Here is a 20,069-nt window from a genome sequence, read left to right as displayed (position 1 = left end):
GCATTGTATCGAGGAACTTCGTAGGGAAATAAATGTGGCAGTGAATGGTGCTATGAAAAACATGAATTAACTCGTCTTCCCTGGTTGACAGACTAAGGATAGGATGTCCGGACTTTTCGAACGCACGTTTTTGTTCCCCAGGGGCGGCGAGGGCTGGGCAACATTTACGTGTGGGCGTCCGGGGACGGCGGGGAGGAGGACGACTGCAATTGCGACGGCTACGCAGCCAGCATGTGGACTGTTAGCATTAACAGCGCCATCAACGACGGTCAGAACGCGCATTACGACGAGAGCTGCTCGAGCACCCTGGCCTCAACGTTCAGCAATGGCGCCAAGGACCCCAAAATAGGAGTGGTGAGTCACCGTGCAGTTCGTTTATTTATTTAAGCGATTAGCTTTCGCACATGAGAATTGTAATCGAAAAGAAACTGTGAGATAGTTCTAGCGTTCGGAACGAGTCATTAAACAAATCTGACTCTTGGTTTTATATAAACAGAGTCTACTAATTTAAATAACGAAGAGCATATTGTAAGCGGAAATATCGAGTTAAATTAACATGTTGAATTTTGTCTATAACAACTCGAAGAGTCTATTGAAACTTTAATTGATTCACTTTACGCGTTGCTAGACGAATTTCTTTAACAGTCTCGCAGAGAACCATCCATCTTAATAATTGCAAGAAGAAGGGATCGGGACTCGATCATTTTGATTTGTTTAGTAGTTTTAATGTTAACGATACAATTCAATTTTTCACGCGAGGACTACCACGATAGTAAACTTCGTCATACTTCTTGAAGATTTCCAGCCAGTCTCGAGAGACCCTCGTAATTTTAAATTGCTCGGAAATACGTGGTTCTACCCGCGGGGATCTTAATGGAGCCAAAACGTCGGAACTTTCTGTCCACGGTTGCGAGACGTCTCCGCGAACATTTTCGAAAGTTCCGCGACTTCCCGGGACTTCAACGTCTCCGCGACGTCGGGGAACTCGAGGGCGCGTCACGGATTTATTAAATAATCCCGGACATTCGGAATCCTCGAGTAACTCCGTTCGCGGGCACGTTCGCGCGGGATTTGAAAGTTCCGAGCGATTCGAGCCACGTTCGAGCCCGCCGTGACGGTGAACTTTAAAAACGGCCAGGCTTAATGCCCCGTTAATGCTTCTTCCAGGTTTTAACGCCCCTGTCGGCAGCTTAACAGGGGATTTCCCGCCACTCGACCCTTAAGTTGTTACCGATTACGTGAATCATAACTCTCCGCTGCCTCGGATCGAATTTCTTAATGACTAATGGCACTTTCGAGCGTATTATTTTCTCTTCAACCAACGGTCCGTCGCTCGAGAAAACGCGCCACTCGAATATACAGTGTTCGGTATTATTCCATCGAACGGAATGTTGTATTAGAGGTAGCGATGGTTCACCTGGTACTTTTCTGAAAAATTTCAAGCTCCGTTGAATACACGATATTCGATGTCGTTTAATCGAACGGAATATTGCGTTAAGGGTAGAGGTAATTCAGCTGCTATTCTTCGAGTAATTGGAATTTCCTTTTAGAGAAGAGCTTTCTTTATGAAGATGATAACCTTAAATACATTCAGCAATTTAATTGACCGTTAATATACAGGATCAAAGATATTTCTAAAGGATTCTCAGTGAAGTATTTCCAAGGACATTATTTACAGCGAGGCAGGAATTCGCTCGTGCACGGCTGTTCCAGTGTACCGGATACACAGGGTAAATTCCAGTGCGCGGGCGGGGCTGGCAGGCAAAAATAAATTAACCGGGCAAACACGGCGCAGGAATCCCGTCGCGGAACGAGGGACTGCGATTTGAATAAAGGCGCTGTAAAATTTCTGTATGCAAATTCCCCCGATCTTCGGCCGGCTGGCAACTCTGTCTCGGCGGCTCATTGTTTCGAGGACGAGCACTCGCGTCCATGCGTGCTCTTCGCTTCGAGCTTTCCCTACTCTGCCCTCGTCGCCAAGGAAACTGAGACAGCAAGCGTGACGACATCCACTGCCATCCGCGTCGATCGCGTGTACCCTGGCCCTCTGTCTTTCGCCGCTACCCTTTCTTCGGCAATTATGAACGGAGGAACTAAAGTGCTTAGCAGTCGGACAATGGAACGAGAACTGGAACAGAGTAAATTCTATTAAATTCGGTGACCTGTATCGGAATTGTTTGTACGGACGTCGGCGAAGCTTTCAGGGGGAATTTTCCGCGAATAAATGGAACCGTAAATATTTATGACGCGCAGATTTAGCAGTTGTTCATGGAATTATTATAATTTCCGTATATAAATTATTCAATACGAATGCAATCGCATTTCCAGTTCAGCGCGTTTGTAACTCGCGCGTCGCTCGGGTTCGCTTTAAATTTCAGATGTCAAGCTCTCACAACGAAATTCCACATTTAAACGGTCCGCATCTCGGAACATCGATCTTCTGTTCTGTCCGTCGATCGTCGTCGACATTTCTAAATTTCCCAGAGTCCACGCGTCATTCTCCTGGTAAAAATTTCCCTGCGGCCGCGTTACCCTGTACTCCTCCCGTCGTGATTCACCCGCCCACGCGAGCTTCTTGATTTATCTAGGGGTTGGGACGGACGCAAGCGCGCCGCGTGTCGTGTTCCGGGCTGGAAATTATTAATAACGAAGTGTAATTGTAAGGGACGATCTCCCTTCGCGGGGAGGTGGAAGACGTTCTGTTGCGTGGGCGTCGGTGGGTCAAGCATGGACGGGTATGAGGAGTGAGCGTGACAGGAGGGGTTGGGAGCCGAAGTGAAAGGCTCTCTCCTTCGATGATGGCTTGCAGAAATAGTAGTCCCGTGAATTATTAAATTCACTCGGCTGTCCGGTGCAGCGAGACAAGGAATTATTCATTCGAACGTCTGTTCCTTTTGTTCTTTGCATCAAGGGAGTGATCGATTCGCTGAATCCGAAGTAAAAGGAAACATGATAGTGATCCGGTTTTACCAGTGCATTCTAGGTACAACAGGTGTGCAGAATCGTAGGTTATTTCTTGAAGAATTCCTCTTTAACTCTTCTAGACGCCCGATTTTAAAGAAGGCAACCCAAGCTGCACAGAATCGGCTACATCGCGCAACTAGCTTAATCGCAACAGTCTCATTAATGCGTTCCGACTTGTGAACATTTTTGTTTAGACTGATTCACGCATTCACTATTGCTTTATAGCATTGCCAACTGTATGGAAAACTTGGAATAAAGTATTCAGCTGTAAGAGTGCGAAGGAAGCTACCTCAAATTCTATCCTCCATCTCTTTAGAAGTTCCAGTACGCAGTTTCGAAAGTTTAATAATCTGCATTCGGTTAATGAACTTTGTTGTCGTGGCTCGTTTCGCGATTCTTCGAGTATACTGTTCGTAATGTTATCCATATCGCGCGTTTACCTTTAGAGATTAATTTACACACGTGAATTCCACGTTTGAAGCGCCGAACGTCGGGTATCTTCCCCGCGAAACTGGGGTGAAACAGTCCATCCAAGACTGGAAAGTGTTTCCTTAGGCGTAATCAAGGTTTTCAAGGCGGGCGCCGCTTATCTCGGCGATAGGTCACGCTTAACTGCCTCGCTCGGCACTCGCGGGGATTCGGAACGCTCCTGGAGGAATATTAGAAGCGCAACGGGGAAATAAGGGAGGGCGGGAGTGCTCCGCGTGAGGGGTGTTTATTTGGCGAAGCCATGGCGTCGTTACTTCGGACGAGAAGAGTCGATTACCCTCGACGGAGATCTAGTTCCACGTTAACATAATTATTATTTGCTCTGCAACTCGAATCCACTAGGAACACGCGAGAAAGCGGTGCGAGTAAACAAGGGAAGATAAGGGGAAGTCTTGCAAATAATAAATGGAACCCAGACTTTACGGATTCATGACGAACACAGGGAATACAGTGATAAATGCACGAATATCGCATTTATAAATGAACCAGCAAGGAATTTACGGCGTAACAACGAGACTATCGAACGAATTCTAAATTAGAATAAACCATGAAGCGAGTAACACGAAAGACACGCGGAACATCTGCATAATCCACGTCGATAAAGTACATCGACGCGCGAATAAGATACGAACGGAATAAAACTCACGATAGCGTACCGTTTCGAACGAGATCCACCCCCGCGGTCTCTTATCGTTCGGAGATACGGTATAAGATTAATCCGGGATCCAAGTTGCCGGTAGTTTATCGAAACGCGTCGCGCATTCGGTACAGAGTTTAGCTTCCCCCGCGTTCGCGAGTAAATGTTTCCTCCCTCGGAAAACATCGATAAAGAACGGACGTTATCCCGACGGTTGAGGTCCGGCTCTTTCTCCGTTCGGAAATTATCGTTCATCCGACTTAAGGGCAGAGATAGAGCCGAGAGATACAGGACGCAAGTACGTCCCACGTGAGTATCGAGGTCGGACAGGGCCGTCGCAGCCATCGCCTGGGATTATACTCGTCGAAGCGACGCGGAATTCTCGTTTGAAACCCGCGAAAGCTCCGCCGGACCCTCGTAAACTTTGTACCGCGGCTTTATGGCCGCCCATCGCAGATCGATCCTTCTCTCTGCGTGGAAGCTGGTCCATCGGGTTACGGTGTTGGAGGAAGATTGTTTGAAATCATCGGAGACTGTTCAGATTCTTCAGTGTTTCGCATAAAATATATAAGTTGTATATATATAATATACCTGTATGTACATGTACCTAGCAAATGACGAAACAGAGTTTAGGTCTTGCATTCTCTGATTGGTTTGTCCCGCTCAGAAACCAATGCGGTTGAGCACAGAGATGAGAAATCGAGAAAATTAACGTTTTGGCTTCTGAAATGGTTATACAATGTTTCTGACCTAGAAAAAGGAAGAAACGAGTAAGTTCTCTAATAACTAATACCAATATTATTCCATTGAAATGTGCAAACGTTGAGTACAGGGATGAGAAATTGCGAAAATCAACGTTTTGGCTTCTGAAATGATTGTACAATGTTTCTGACCTAGAAAAAAAGAAGAAACGAGTAAGTTCTTTAATGACTAACACGAATATTGTTCCATTAAAATGTGCAAGCGTCAGAGAGTACCAAGAAATTGGCTGGATTGCATTCTCTTCTGAACGACTGATAGGTGAATCTGAAGAATTCTTAATAATTTGCTTAACAGCGGGGAATTCGTTGGATCCCTTTGTGACGCACGGACAATGGAGAAGCTGTTATGTTCCTGGGTAATAAGGTGCTTGCGGTAGTTCTTGGTAGTCAATCTCTCGCGCAGCCCATTATTTTGGATAATAACAGCCGAGAGGAAAGGAGCGTCATAACGAGCGTCGTCGTTTGTCGCTGGTTGCTCCACTTCCATCCGCATGTGCGCGTGCACGCACGTCCCCGGCGGGATCGTCTCGCGTTAACGGCGCAAAGATTGATCAAACAAAAGCCCTCGTGAACGTACATTCGTGCCGAGGCACGGCTACGCTCTTTGTATTCCGATGGGGAGTCGTTTCTTTAGAAATAAGCATATTTACTCGGCTCAACTTCACGGACGATGTGCTTCCCCTGCGATACGGGGCTCGTGGTAAAATATGTCGTTCTTTAAACTGGGCTGCCGGTCAATGGTGTTCGCGTATGCTGGAATCAAGAGATTCGGAGGATTCCTGGGAAATCGAGGAAACTTGAACTGAAAATGTTTCGGAGTTTCGAGAAACTTTGTACACGGTATTATCGGGTTGCATGTGAAGTTAACCCTTAGCGTTCCGGATGGTATTGTAATCTATCAGCAACTGCAACTAATTTTTATAGTATCTCCAGTGAAGTTAGTTTCTCTAGTTTTGTTTTCCTTCTCAGTACAAAATTTGGATGTGTGGAAAATCTAATAATTTTAGGGTAGTTTCTTTGATTCATTAAAATATTCGATATTATAACTGGTGCAGTATTGGAGCCTACAGAGTTTAAAGGGTTAACACGTTGAATGCCTTGGGTCACTGGTGACTCCCAACTAAATCGAATTACTGTAGTTTACTCGATTAACTGACGGGTATTTGAAAAGGTTTCTATATTATAAACAATGTTATTTAATGCAGTGGCATTGAGCAAGACGAGCAATAATAATAACGCGCTTCAACTAATTGATTCAATCCTTTGCACTCCGTGTTCCCTTTACAAATTACTGTTCTATAATTCTGTATTACTTCAAGTGCTTTACTTGAAACTTCGAAGGACCATTAGTTAACCCTTGCCGTACAATGACGAGTGACACTCGTGATGAAGATTTCGAAACTAATTTAACAAGAATCAATGTTGTTCATTGCCCACGGATCAAAGGAAACAACTATTTTCCTATTATCAACGTATTATCTTCAAATGAAATTTCCACCTGAAGTAGAATGGAAAATTTTGTTCTATTTCTTACAAATTGTCGACAGTAAAATATTACAGGAGCTTAGTAACGAAAGTAACTAGTACGCTAAGGTGTTAATAGTAAAGAGTGTAAACAATTCTGTTTACCAGTACTATTAAAAATAGTGTAACAACATAATACAATTAAAAACTGTCTCGACGGAAGCGCGAAGCATTGATATCTTTCTTCCGTTTTGTATATTTTACTCTCTGAAACCGTGCGGCCTTCAGCCTGTTAACAAACGTGCGACGTTTACATTGATATTCCTCGAGGTGAAACGAGAATTTCTAATGCGTCGCTCGAACGCGGTACGCCGTATAGCCGTGCTATTTCGTTCGAGAAACGATAAAAACACCGATCGGGTAGCCATTCTCACCGGGGCGCATAAAGAAATTGCGGAGGGTCGCGGCGATGTTGCGGAAAATGCAACATCAGCCGCCCACCTTTCAATAACCTTTTGCGTAGCGGTCTCGGTCGTTAACTGGATGTTATCCGACGTCGCTCGCAACCTTCACGCCCCGTGCCAGACACGTTTCCGGATAGATTCTCTCACGAGTTTCTTGCGAGCTTCGACGTCCGACAGCCGAGATTTTATGGGCGAACACGGTCCACGCGATTTCCACCCCAGCCACCGTCGCGTCCACGAGAATTTCACGCTCGAGCGGACCAGAAAATCAAAGGGGGACGTGGGCGGTTAGATTTCATTATTATCATCGCCGTGATCAGCGCGGACACGGTCTCCTTCGTCATGGTTGCTCGCGTCGGTTCGTTCTCGGGAATTTGTGGGAGCAACGTTTAAAGAGATCGCGTCCTCCACCCTTTACTTTCGTCACAGTTCCACCGCTAATGTATCAGTCGCGTCGGAAGCCAACGCGGTTAAGGCGATTTCTTAACCCTTTTACTGTCGGGCGAAAAACGGGTGCCCGTGGGAAGATAACCGCACGAATTTACCAAGGTCTGGGGAAAAGCTCGTAAAGAGCAAGCTGAAAATGATATTTACATAATTCAAAAGGCAACCTTCTCTTGCGATGAGATTAAACCATTTACAACGTTTTAGAAACTCATTTTGAGAGTCCCCCCGCGATGCGAATATCTTCTGATTTTCCTCAATTTCATTGGAACAAATAATATTCTTAGTTATCAAAGGATTCACTAGTTTCTTCGATTCCCTAGTTCAGAAATATCTCTGTATAACTTCCGAGTATGTCCTATAATCAGTAACCGAAACATTCGTTTCCTCAATCTCTCTCGCGTTACATTGTTCCACGATTTTCGGAGAGATTCATTTCTGAACATAACAAGTCGAATATTAAAGAAGCGCTTCGAAAGTTCGACGGAACTTTAGACACCCTCATCAAAATACGCGTCACGCCGCGATAAGTAAATGCACTTCGCAGTGGTATATCTTCCTTATTCCCCTGTGGGGATGTGAATTTTTTTCTTTCTACCGTCGATGCGAAACGAACGGCGTCCCGCGGGAACCGCAGTTCCGGAGGAACGCCGGCGTACGCGTGAAAAACAGCGCTCTGAATCTCTGGAAAGAACCGGCGCGTTTTATCGCCGACCGGATGCGGCGAACTATTCTTTCACGCGGAAAACTTTCACTGCACCCGTAGGACGCGCACGGTCACGATCCAGGGATTTACGCCGTTGGGAAGCGCAGCGTTTAATCGCCCCTGGGATTCGCCGCATTCGATCGCGATAATCGGGCCGATCTGTGGCCCGTTTTCCCTCGAACTTTCAATTTTAACGTTGCCCGCGCGACGCACGCGACCGATGGGTTTCAAAGTTGGATTCGAACTATCGGAACATCGTTTGAATTTTTGTCAAATTACGTCCGTTGCCGAGTTCATTGAAATTCAGCGGGAAAGTTCGATCGTTTCGCTTCTCCATTCGGCGCTTGATTTATCGCTCGTCAAATATTTTCCTTGTCCGCCATTCGGAGTTCCGGAACAGCAATTAGAGGACAGTTTGCTAGTAATTCCGGAGTAACGTTAAATCGCTCGCGTCGCGGACCCGTTTCCCGAGATTCTAAAGGTTCCGACGCGAGGATCGATTGCCGTAAGCGTTCCGGGGGGAACTCCGAGTCGAGCTGAAACTTTGCCCGCGAAACGTCGCGTTCGACGCGCAAGAGTCTTCTACGGAATGTCACGTTGTAAACGTTAACGGTCACAGAAGCATTTCTTCGGTGCTCGGAAAAATTTCCTGCTGAATCGCGGTGCATCCGAGAGATGTAAACACTCGTAACCTGTGATGCATGGAATCTTGTACCAACATTTTCCGTATGGAAAAGCTCTGCATCGAGTTGTAAACATTCCTGCAATACTGAAGTATCTTGTAACTGTACTAGTGTATGTGTAGTTGGTCACGTAGCTTAGGAAACACGACGCGATGGGAAGGGGCATTAAGGACAAGAAGAGCGTGCACAGAGAGGGGATTGTTTTGTGGTATAAGATTATTATACTGGGTGGAAAGGTCAGTAAATCGTAGCCGAAGAGTTGCAGTTGTAATTGGGTCGCTGAGCACCCAATGCTACTAAGTCGATTGTGTTATATTCTTTTATTTCCCCAACGTTAATGGAATAAACAATATTCTTGTTACTCGAGAGACTTTATATACTTTTCTAATCAGATTAATAAACCTAACATTCTAAAAACCAATGAATTCAAGAGTTTCGAACTCGTGTTGTCACCTAGTACACAGTAACCGTAGTCTCTTACCCGTTAATTGTAATTACTCATAGTGTCTAATATACAATAAACAATCCGTCTATAATACACTGCATCCATTCTCCCACTGGATCGTATCTCCACAATATCAATCTGCAAGGATAGCATGGCGAGGATCCGCGTAAGGCAAAGCGAAATTAGCGGATCACGCGTAACGCGGAACGTGGTTAGAGGAACGGGAATAATTATCCGCTTAAACAGTCAGGGAGCGATGGTCGCGCGCTGCGTGCGCTAGAGATTGCTAAGCACCTTCCTCCTGGGCAATTACCATTAAAATGCAAATGGCGAACGCTCCCATAATGAGGTGGGCCGGTTAGCGGCGGGGTGAATTTTAATTTCGACTGACGAACGGTGCCCTGCAATTAAACAACCTGACCGCTCTATTTTTCTTTTCTTTTTCTTTTCAGGCAACCACCGACCTCTACGGGAAATGCACCAGGACGCACAGCGGAACTTCGGCCGCCGCGCCGGAAGCTGCCGGAGTGTTTGCCCTGGCCCTCGAAGCTAAGTGAGTTCCGACGCGGACAGTCCTGATATTATTCCGCGGGAAAGTGCTCTTTGATCTGACGCCCTCGCTCGCCGCTCCAATTTTAACTCCCTCACGACACCTCCCGGGAAAATTCGCGATGAGTTTTCTATCAGTTCCCCGGCTAACCTCGTTAATTACCGAACATATTGCTTCTGGCTGCGATTGTCCGGAATAACTGGAGAATATTGGACCGTGAATCAAACGGACAGCTACGGCTCGAACGTTCCGGACCGTCGAATTTTCCGTTGCGATATTTATCACCTCGAGAATCAGATTGCAAATTGCTAATGGATTTTTTTTTATTCGCATTCGCTCGAATGCTGCGCACGTTCCGGGCGGTTCCATATTTTCCGAATGTTTTATAGTGAATCACGGATTCGCGGAGTTTCGTTTGATTAACGGGTTTCACTCGTGAGAAATGTTATTTCCGAAGGAAGGATTCCGCTCGCGTGCGATGCAACATCGAAGATGCCCGTGACGTGATTCGATCGCGCAGCTTTCAGGGATAAGGGCGTGCTTTTACCTTACCTACGTACATATATATCGAATTATCGAGCGTGGCAGGAACCGCGAAGCTTTTACACCGAACCGCAACGCGACCTTTCGTGTTTCCTTTTCGCCTTGCGTCGTTCGAGTGTCCAGCGTGGCCTGAAAGCCGGCGAATTCAATTTCTCGTTGGGTCCGCCATTGTCCGGCCTCGCGATATCGGACAACAACGTGGAATGTTTATTTTCGCCGACAACGACGCTATTGTTTGGCCTTTTTTCAAGCTCACCCCTTTGAACGCCGCTGTTCAGACACGGTCAGTCTATTTCTGGAGTCGTTCGGCAATTTTCGGATAACTTCGTCCTCTACATTCTTCGCTTTCGAGAAGGAAATGTCACGAATCGATTCTTATATACATTAGCGTTGAAACTTTCGAGCAGCTAAACGGACTTCTCGAAATTCCTCTATAGAGATTCCAAGAGTGCACACGTCGAAACTTTAGTTGATTTACAATTCAGTTTGCGTACTGGTCAATCGATTTCTTTAATCGTTTCTCGGAAGAATGTATTATTTTTTCAATAATCAACGTGTTAATTTGTGCGCGAAAGGGAAATTCCACCGTTCGATTTTTGTGTAAATATTTCCTTTGACCACGCAGATTTTATTGAGAAATTGAAACGCTAAATCAGCCTACGTCCAATGAGAAAATTCCTCTTTAAAATGAGGAACGAATCGTGAAATAAAATGAGTAATCGAGCTCGTGCATCCGTATACATATCGAATGCCACGCAACGCGGATTCTGACGAGTACGGAGGTTATTAAATTTCGGAGTCCTTTCCTCGTACAATGAACTCGCTTAATTATACGCGACAGCATCATGCAGTGGACAGTTTAAAATTGAACGAACGCGTTTTCGTGAATTTACCTTCGAAGTGTTTACGCGAATTGGGTTGATCGTTTCGTTCGACTGTTCTGTTTTAGCGAAATTAATTGGCAACAGAGGGAATACACGGTGTTAAAAGAGTAATTTTGATTATAGTGAAAAAAGAATTTATTCAAAGTGTCTAAAGGAATATTGAATCGATTACCGATAATCGGAATCAAGTTATATTATATTAATTTTTATCCGAAGACGATACAGATCTTAATGAAACCGTTTTATATCGTATTCATTGTTAATTTTAATATATTATACATATAATAGAAATGTACACTGAAATGTAAAGAAATTATTTTCGATCAACACCACTGGTTAGTACAGTGTTAACAGATTGTAGATCGGTCGTGTCCTCTTGTTAGCGGATTTTCGGTGGTCGAGCGTAAACCGTGCGAGTAACAGGCTCGGGAAACATCGGGAAGTTCGGTGCGCCCACGCGTACCGTGCCGGCGCATCAAATTCGACAAATTACAATGTGCCGGAGATGCTGTTGCGCATATTATAGCGACATTTACTCCCCAAGTAAACCACGAGAGTCTTCGTTTAACTCATTTTTCATTTATCGTGAATATAATTCATGATGTCGGCGTGTTCCGTTTATCCAGCAGGCGAAAGAGAATATGAATAAATATAGGCGCACTCTGCATGGACATTTCAGAGAGGAGGAACGACACGAACTTCGAAGCTTCGCGTGGAATATAAATAAATCGTGTAAACGCGGCGGGAGATGCGAGATTCGAGATTTTTCAGAGATTAGAAACTATATGGTAGGTGTTGATTAATCGAATGCCGAATTTTTAAATGAAATTGAGCTCACTGTCGCGAGAAGGGCTCGGCGAGTGTAGAGGAGATCATGTTTCGACGGTATTACGATAGAAGCGGATTTATCTCGCGTTCCAACGACGAGTGACCGTTAAAATCGGGGAAAAACTGGATTCCACGTGGATTAGCAACTTCGAATAGCTTTATACTTTCGCCGGACATGTAATATCGAGTGATATTGTAATTTGTGGGGGAGAGATGGGTGGCGTGGGTTGGCCGTTTTATATTCTTCTACCGGCCGCGTGATCGAATTCAATGGCGGAAAGCTTGCGTTTCATAATTCCATCAACGCGGGCAACGAGCGAATACGAGGTATTATTGCGCATACCGATGAATTTTACATTACTCGTTATTTCAGCCGCTCGGTACTGCACGTGGATACCTTGAAAGTTTCCAATGGAATACGGGAGACACGTTATTTAATTTCATTCCTGTTTCATACTTTGCGTTCAAAAGGGTCTATAATTCTCCGAATTTCACGACGCTTATTTGACAAAATTTTCATACTATGAATAATATGAACATTATAATAATCATAATAGTAATAACAATGCAATTCAAGTACATAATTAAATGCAGCGTTTCATACTTTGGATTCAAAAGAGTCTACAATACTCTGAATTTCAGGATGGTTGTTTGAAAACATTTTCATACTACAAATAATATGAACATTATAATAATAATCCTAATAGTAATAACAATGCAATTCAAGTAGATAATTAAATGCAATGTTTCATACTTTAGGTTCAAAACAGTCTAAAATTCTCTCAATTTCACGATGGTTGTTTGAAAACATTCTCATATTACAAATAATACGAACACTACGATAATACCGACAACAACACAACTCAATTAGATAATTAGATACAAAATTTTCTTCGTATCGTGCATCTACACCGTGAAATCGTGCGACATTCAACCCGTTAATCATGTAAATGTATTCTACGGGCGACGTACGACGTATCGTCGACTTGTTCCACTGAAAATTTATGTTCAACAAGCAGACCGTCCGTGGGAGCTGATTAAAAATTTAAATTCGAGAGCGTGGCGGTCGCGACTGATTTACGAGGATCTTGAAGCAACGTCGTTGTTCGTTTCGCGTTGACAATAAATTCAAGTTACTCGCGGCTTCGTCGCCGCGCGCGATTCGCGGTTGCAGTCGGGAGAACGAAGAAACGAGCGGCGGGGCTGCGCCGAGTGAAAGGTCGTTAATGGGGCTAGTCCCCGGGCTTTTGAAGTCCCGTCAAACCGAGTCAGTGAAACGTGACCCAGAAATGGAGATGCGCCCTCGAAAGGCCGAGCTTTAGCGGCGCCGTTGCTGCATCCCTAACATCCTCTCGCTCGCGCGTTCCGACTCACGGTATTCGAGATCACCTAATTTCAGAGTGAACCCGGTCATTCTCGTACACCTTCGACCCTTTTAACCGAAGAACTTTTATAATTATAATCGGAAATTTGTTAAAAACCAGCACGGCGCAGCGAATATTCGACCCCCGATTCATCTAACCGGAATTAAACATACTCTAATTCAGTCCATCGTCGAGAGAAATGAGAATTTCAATCATAATCCGATTCCACAGCTTTTAATCACTCCACTCGACTGAGTTCCTCAATGATCCGAGGCTTCCTATCGATCTGGAATGCCCGGTAATATTCGTATTTGCATAAGCTCCGTCGATTCGAATCTCTGTGCATGGAGGTACCAAAGGATTATCAAGATAACAATTTAAACGCTCCAAATAATCACTGTTTTTCGCCCGGCGATCCTCGATTCTTTATTCTGTGTTTAATCGAAATTAATCCAATACATACCGCGATGGAACCGAACCGGCGAATGATCAAAGAGCACGCAATCCCATGAAGCGTTCGGAATCTCGACTATAAAGGGAGCATTTCAATCTCTTTTACAGCCCGATGCTAACGTGGCGCGATATCCAACACCTGACCGTGCTCACATCAAAGAGGAACTCGCTGTTTGACGCGAAAGGAAGATTTCAGTGGAAGATGAACGGCGTCGGCCTCGAGTTCAACCATTTATTCGGCTTCGGTGTGCTGGACGCCGGCGCGATGGTCGCGTTGGCGAAGAAGTGGAAAACCGTGCCGCCGCGGAACCACTGCGAGGCCCGTGGCAACGTGTTCGAACCGATGTGAGCAATAATGTACTCGATACACGCGACAACGACCATTGGAAGCAACGGAAACCTCGCGAAACTTCGGACACGATGTCCTCTGTCTTCATCTTCTCGCATGACTGTTCCGCGAACGTTTCGGTATCTCTGCTTCCCCTCGGTTCCGCAATTCTTCCGCATTCTAAATTCGAGAGGCACGTATAGAGGGTAAAAACGGCCGTAAATTATTATTCCTGGATGACCGGAGTATCGATCTCGGCCAGCACGGCTCCCTCCTGTTGCGTGGCCCGACGAGTTCGTCCGCTTCTACCGCGATCGTAGCACCCGCTGCTACTTTTTTCTAACATTAACCTTTCCAGCTTTACGAACCCGTATATGAGTTTCGCAACATTGTTCGCCGCGCTGCGAACCTGCCCTTCTATATACCAGCGTGCCGCGTTCTAATGCTACCTTCGCTCCTGTGCTTGGAAGTCAAACTAAAGTCGGAATTAATAATTCCCCTTTAACGCTAAAACTGCCGAGCAGTTAAACGGACTTTTTGAAAATTCTCCATAGAAACGCCTAAAGTGCATCTGTCGAAGCTTCGCTTGATTTATAATTCAGTTTACGTATTGCTGAATTAATTTTTTTAATACCTTCTCAGAGAAACGTTTATGATCTTGATAATTGCGAAAGGCAATCAGGAATGGGTCGTTCTCACCTGTCTCGTAGTTTAGTGTTAACATCGACTTACTTTGTTATAATCGTTCCTCTCGTAATAGTTCATTATAAAACAAACTGATGTAACAATGGATTACAGTATCGACATTTGTTCGATCTGTCGCATTAAGGAGAGTTATTACTCTTTCAAATTACACGAACCATGTAGGCGATGAATAAATGGAAGATTGAATTCTTCAATCGTTTCATGTGTAATTGGGCTTTCTGTTGGAGAATCGATAAATGGTTTTAAAGGTATTGTATCGCATTATCGGACAATTCAATATTGAGTTTGACAATGAAAATCTTTGCCAGTGCTCGCGAGCTTCGCCCACAGGAATTCCGATCGCAATTCCGTTTTCCCTTTATCGGCGAGAGTCACGTCGATTTCCTTTTCCAGGAAAGTGACGAGCGACGAACCGATCCTGCTGAAGATAGAGACCGATGCCTGCGCAGGCACCGAGTACGCGGTCAACTACTTGGAGCACGTGCAGGCGGTGATATCCGTGAACGCGACGCGGCGAGGTGATCTACAGCTTTTCTTGACTTCGCCGATGGGCACCAGGTGCGTTCATTCATCCACTAGAGACAGGCAAACGCAGAAAGAAGAAATTTCATATTGTACGAACGTTTACTCTCCACCAATTTCTTCCACAAGTGCAGCGATGCACCTAAAAATGCGTTAGAATGATGAACATGCGATGGTATAAGTAGATACATCATGTTTGTAAATTCTATTTATACGTGGGATGAATAGTTCGTTGCGCGTGCGTGCGGTAATCTTGTTGCATTACGCCTATTGGATTACTTCGAAATGCATCACTCTATACAGAATGATTAACAATGATTAGTGTACATATCAGCGTAAAATAGGTGAAAACAAAATTCATCGCAGGAGCCTTTGCCAAATTTCTGAATTCATTTGCAGCGCAAGTAGTTAATGAAACATTTAAGTTTCATTCAGAATACTAAACGTTCGACTTGATACTTTTGTAGAATGAATGGTTTGTTGTGCGTGCGTAAGGGCGAGCAGGTCATGTTGCTACGGAAGGGCGATGTTTGGAGAATAGTGTGACTTTAGAAAATCTTGAGTGGCTGGAAAGAATACGAGGAAGAGTGGAACCGAGCGACTGGGTGAGAAAAGCGTGTACGCGACTGCGTGAATTTTGACTGTGGACGAAAGATGCGAGTGAGAAGTACATGTATAATATATAAATAGAATAATGCCGATGGTTAGAGCGTTTGACTGGAATCTTCGAAAAGCGAGCAGCAAGGACCGAGTCGAAGGAATAACGATGACTGATTACAGGTCCATGATCCTGAGCCGGAGGATCAACGACGACGACCACAGGGACGGCTTCACGAAATGGCCCTTCATGACGACTCACACTTGGGGAGAGTACCCACAGGGAACCTGGTTGTTGGAGGTAAATCGGAAAGTTGAGATACAAAGAAGGATTCGAGTTTGATCGACGACATTGAATATTTGGATATAACCTGGATATAATTGAATATTTCATTGAAAAAGTCAATACAGTTCGTAAGCAACGTGTAACCGAAGTTTTCCTGGCACGGAACGCGTTAACCCTTTGAACTCTGTAGGCTCCAATATTGCACCAGTTACAATATTAAATATTTGAATGAATCTTAAAGAAACTACCCTAAAATTCTTCGATCTTCCACGCATCCAAATTTTCTACTAAGAAGTAAAATAAAAGCGTTTCTCATTTTCGCTGGGAATACTATAAGAATTAGTTGCAGTTGCTGACGGATTATAAAACGACTTGGACTGCTAAGGGTTAACGTTCACGACGCGGTGGGCGATCGGTGATTCATAAAACGCGCGTTTCTGCTTCTAGGTGAGATTCGACACTCTAAAACCGCAGCGCGGTTGGTTCCGCGAGTGGACTCTGATGCTGCACGGCACCAGAGAGGCTCCGTACACCGGACTGGCGGCGGCCGATCCTCATTCGAAGCTAGCGATCGTGAAGAAAGCCCACGAGGAGCGATTGTCCGCGATGTAACGCCGACCGGGTGAACAAACTCCCGGCTGTCCTTCCGATTAATTTGTCCAGCAGCTTCGTGTTCTCGACGATTCTCTGATATCTCTGTCAACTATTGCGTTCGAGGTTTTCAATACAGACGGCCGAGTTTCTCTGAAACCCCTGTGATACATATATATAAACACACACACACACACACACACACACACACACACACACACACACACACACACACACGTATATATGTAGTTTGTCATTCAGCTTTGTCGTTGTTGGTTTCTTATTCGTGGAAGGTTCGTAGACGGTTATCATTTATCCTGTTCGACATCGACTCGACGAGGAACGGGGACTGTTCTGATCGCTAGACGATCCTTTGATCATTCGATATAGTCCGAGAGAGTCCGACCGCGGAAATCAGTATCGACGTTTCTCAATAAACAGAAGCGTGACCTCTGAATCTCTTGTTTAAATCAAACAAATCGACGAGCTCGTTATAGATCTCTAGAACTACCTATATAATTTTCTTGTACATGATAACAGTGCATTCATTGAAATTCCGATCGACATCGCAGATTCGTTAATCGTTTGTCCTTCCAATTGTAAAAGACAGCCGGACGGATCCGGTAGTTCTAGAGTTAAGTTACAAATTCATTTTAACGTGCCGAAGACTTGGTGGAAACGTGGTCGAACTGTCCGGGACAGAACCTGAGCTATGGTCCGTCGAGTCGACATCTTGTGGTGTTTCGTCGTTCGTCGTGAATCGCAGATTTCCGCTTCTGTCCGTCGCGACGAGTGAGACGTCGTTGACCGACGGCGGAGACAATGAAGCACGCCGAACTCGCTGAAGCGAAATGGCCCGGGATTGTTAGAACGATCCTAGGGCCGGTGAACGTGACGTCGATGAGTTTCTTCTGGGAACAATAATCAATTTGCGACTGCGCCGCCCTCGCAGCTCGACGAGCCCGTCCGTCTCGTACCAATCTAACCAGAGAATTTCACGTAGCCGAGTATTTTAGCGCGTGTCGAGCTGAGAGGGGAGCAACCAGACAGAAAAAGACAGCCAGAGTGTCCGAACGTCTCGGTCCACGCGCGAGCGTCCGCTTTCGTGGGTCTCGCGGTGTACTTCTTCGGGAGCGTGTCTATCTTAGAATAGATTCTTGAATGTTCGGATATACGATATACACGTATTCTCTGTATAAGTAGAATCTCTCGAGGCCGAGGGCCTCGTGTTTCCTGGACTCAACGTAGAGCTCTAGACGAGAAGATAGCGGCACGAGAACAATCAGCTTCTTAGAACGTTCATTTTGTACGGTAGAACGGGAAAGGAATATTCTGTGGTTATAGGCGAAATTTCGATTACGAACAATTTGATATAGTATTTATGGCAGCGGTTCATTCAGATTCTTACTCAGCGTATCGAAGATTGCTTTAGGTTCGAAATGCGTGGAATTTGAAGTCCCTTATACGGGAAGTCTATTAAATTAGAGTCATCGTTTTCGTTGGTAGACCTCAGGTCTTCTCTCTACAGAACCAGAACATATTTGTATCCCTTTGGAATTTTTTTCGATTCTATTAGTCGGTCTATTAAAGTTTATCGAAGAGTATAGTCTAACGAAGTCTTCTGTAGTCCCTGGAATGGCGAGTGGCTGTTTAATCTGTTAACCGGGGATGACGAGCACTGGTATTTAAACAATATTCTTGTTTTTTATATATATACCAAAGATTATTCTGCATTTGAGTTTCCATGGTGAAAGAGTCACTTGGTTAACAGTTTAACCCCTTAAGGGCCATCCGCGAATGTCGTCGGACCAGTAGAATAGATCGACGCCGAGTCGGACTCGGGTATATCTAAGTTTCACCTTCGCAGCGTACATGCTATCGAAGCATAACACGAATTTTTGTAGCAATTCGCTGAATATTCTATTCTATATCCAACATTTTCACCGAGCATCCTTTGAAATATCTTTATCGAGCTATCCTTAAGGGGGCAGCGCCCACTCTGCGATTTTCGAGGACAGAATGGTCGTCGAAATTTCAATGTCACTGAATCACAATGGAATTCTGGTAATTTCCAACGGACTATCGATTCTTTTGCGTCGACACGGATTTTTATACGAATAAATTATCGAATCTTTCCTTTCTTCGAAGATCCTGGCCAGGGAACGGCGTTTCAAGGAACACGCCGATCCCCTCTTCCAACACCGACATATCGCGTCTCGGGTCCTCCGCGCCACGCACAAATCTATCTCCTCACGAAACTTTTTACAAAATTCTATTGCGGCTAGCACGCAGAATTCTATATCAGTAGCTCGAGAGCGAGCCCCGCCGGACAGTCTCGCGCGTGGACCAATTCGATCGAGAACAGATACACCTTCGACGGATGAACCCTTAACGGAGCGTCCCCTGACATGTCTATAGCTGAACCCGACAAGCTTGCTTGTTCCTTCTTCAAGGGATTCTCAAGGATACTCGACGGATCTCCGGCGATCGATGATCGTTATCGGTGATTCAACCGATCGAGGAAACTCTGAGAACTTCCGTCGCGAAAGTCTGGAAGACGACAATTGCCGAGATTCGTTTCGGGCTCGCGTGTACGCACGATGGCGTAACTGTAGCAAGAACGACGGAAGACTCGACGGCGCGGCTAGGATCGCGTGTACGATCGGTGCGTCGAGTCGATCGCGAGGTTGGTATCCCAGTTTCACCGTGCACACTCGCGCGATTTCCGTGCGCTCGCGTCGAGGCGCGATCCCCGATCGTTCCACGGAGGACACTCCCACGCGCAGAAAGAAATCGGACGAAGACAAAACCGGGGGACGAGAGGAAGCGCGGCGATCGTACGCTTCCCGAAACTCGAAACGATTTTGCCGATGCTCGCCGCGTTGCAAGCTGGCTTCGCTGGTCGAAAATCAGGATTTCCCTGACGTTCCCGACGGCGAGGCGGAGAAACGGGAGAAATGCCGACGGGGAGAGAGGCGCGAAGAGAGAGCGTGAGAACGTAGAGAGAGGGAGAGGGTGAGCGAGCGAAAGAAGAGAGATCTACGAACGGAGAGCAACTTAGGGGAAAAAGAGAGAGGGAATAAGGGAAGAGCTGAAAAGAGACGCGTGTAGATACTCTAGGTACGTAGCGTTCAGAGTTCGAGAAATTACGCTTGAGCAGCATGGTGAAGAGCGTCAGACGAATGAATACATATTATATATACATATATAAAGATATGTACATAGCGATATGTACGTATACATATATATATATTTAAAGAGAAGAAGAGGATATATAGTCGAAGTGAATTTAATCAACCTTATTCTGTACGTGATGTACGTGATGTACGTGGATGAATAAAATCTTTATTTTTTTGGCCTG

The 20,069-nt window shown here is 45.2% G+C and overlaps 1 protein-coding gene across 2 annotated transcripts in view; it reads left to right on the top strand.

The window, feature by feature from the left end:
- amon (prohormone processing protease amontillado) overlaps positions 1-20,069 on the top strand; it is a 48,795-nt gene extending 28,726 nt beyond the window's left edge. For both annotated transcript variants that reach the window (XM_031989814.2, XM_031989813.2), the window contains 6 exons: positions 142-354; positions 9,510-9,610; positions 13,788-14,024; positions 15,106-15,270; positions 16,015-16,132; positions 16,565-20,069. In XM_031989814.2, the coding sequence (XP_031845674.1) occupies positions 142-354; positions 9,510-9,610; positions 13,788-14,024; positions 15,106-15,270; positions 16,015-16,132; positions 16,565-16,729 (999 nt within the window). In that variant the 3' untranslated portion in view covers positions 16,730-20,069. The remainder of the gene's footprint in view (positions 1-141; positions 355-9,509; positions 9,611-13,787; positions 14,025-15,105; positions 15,271-16,014; positions 16,133-16,564) is intronic.

Source organism: Nomia melanderi, chromosome 8, assembly GCF_051020985.1.
Source record: "Nomia melanderi isolate GNS246 chromosome 8, iyNomMela1, whole genome shotgun sequence".
NCBI classification, from domain to species: domain Eukaryota; kingdom Metazoa; phylum Arthropoda; class Insecta; order Hymenoptera; family Halictidae; genus Nomia; species Nomia melanderi.
The sequence above is the reverse complement of the archived record's forward strand: the minus strand, read 5'-3'. Positions and strand labels throughout refer to the sequence as shown.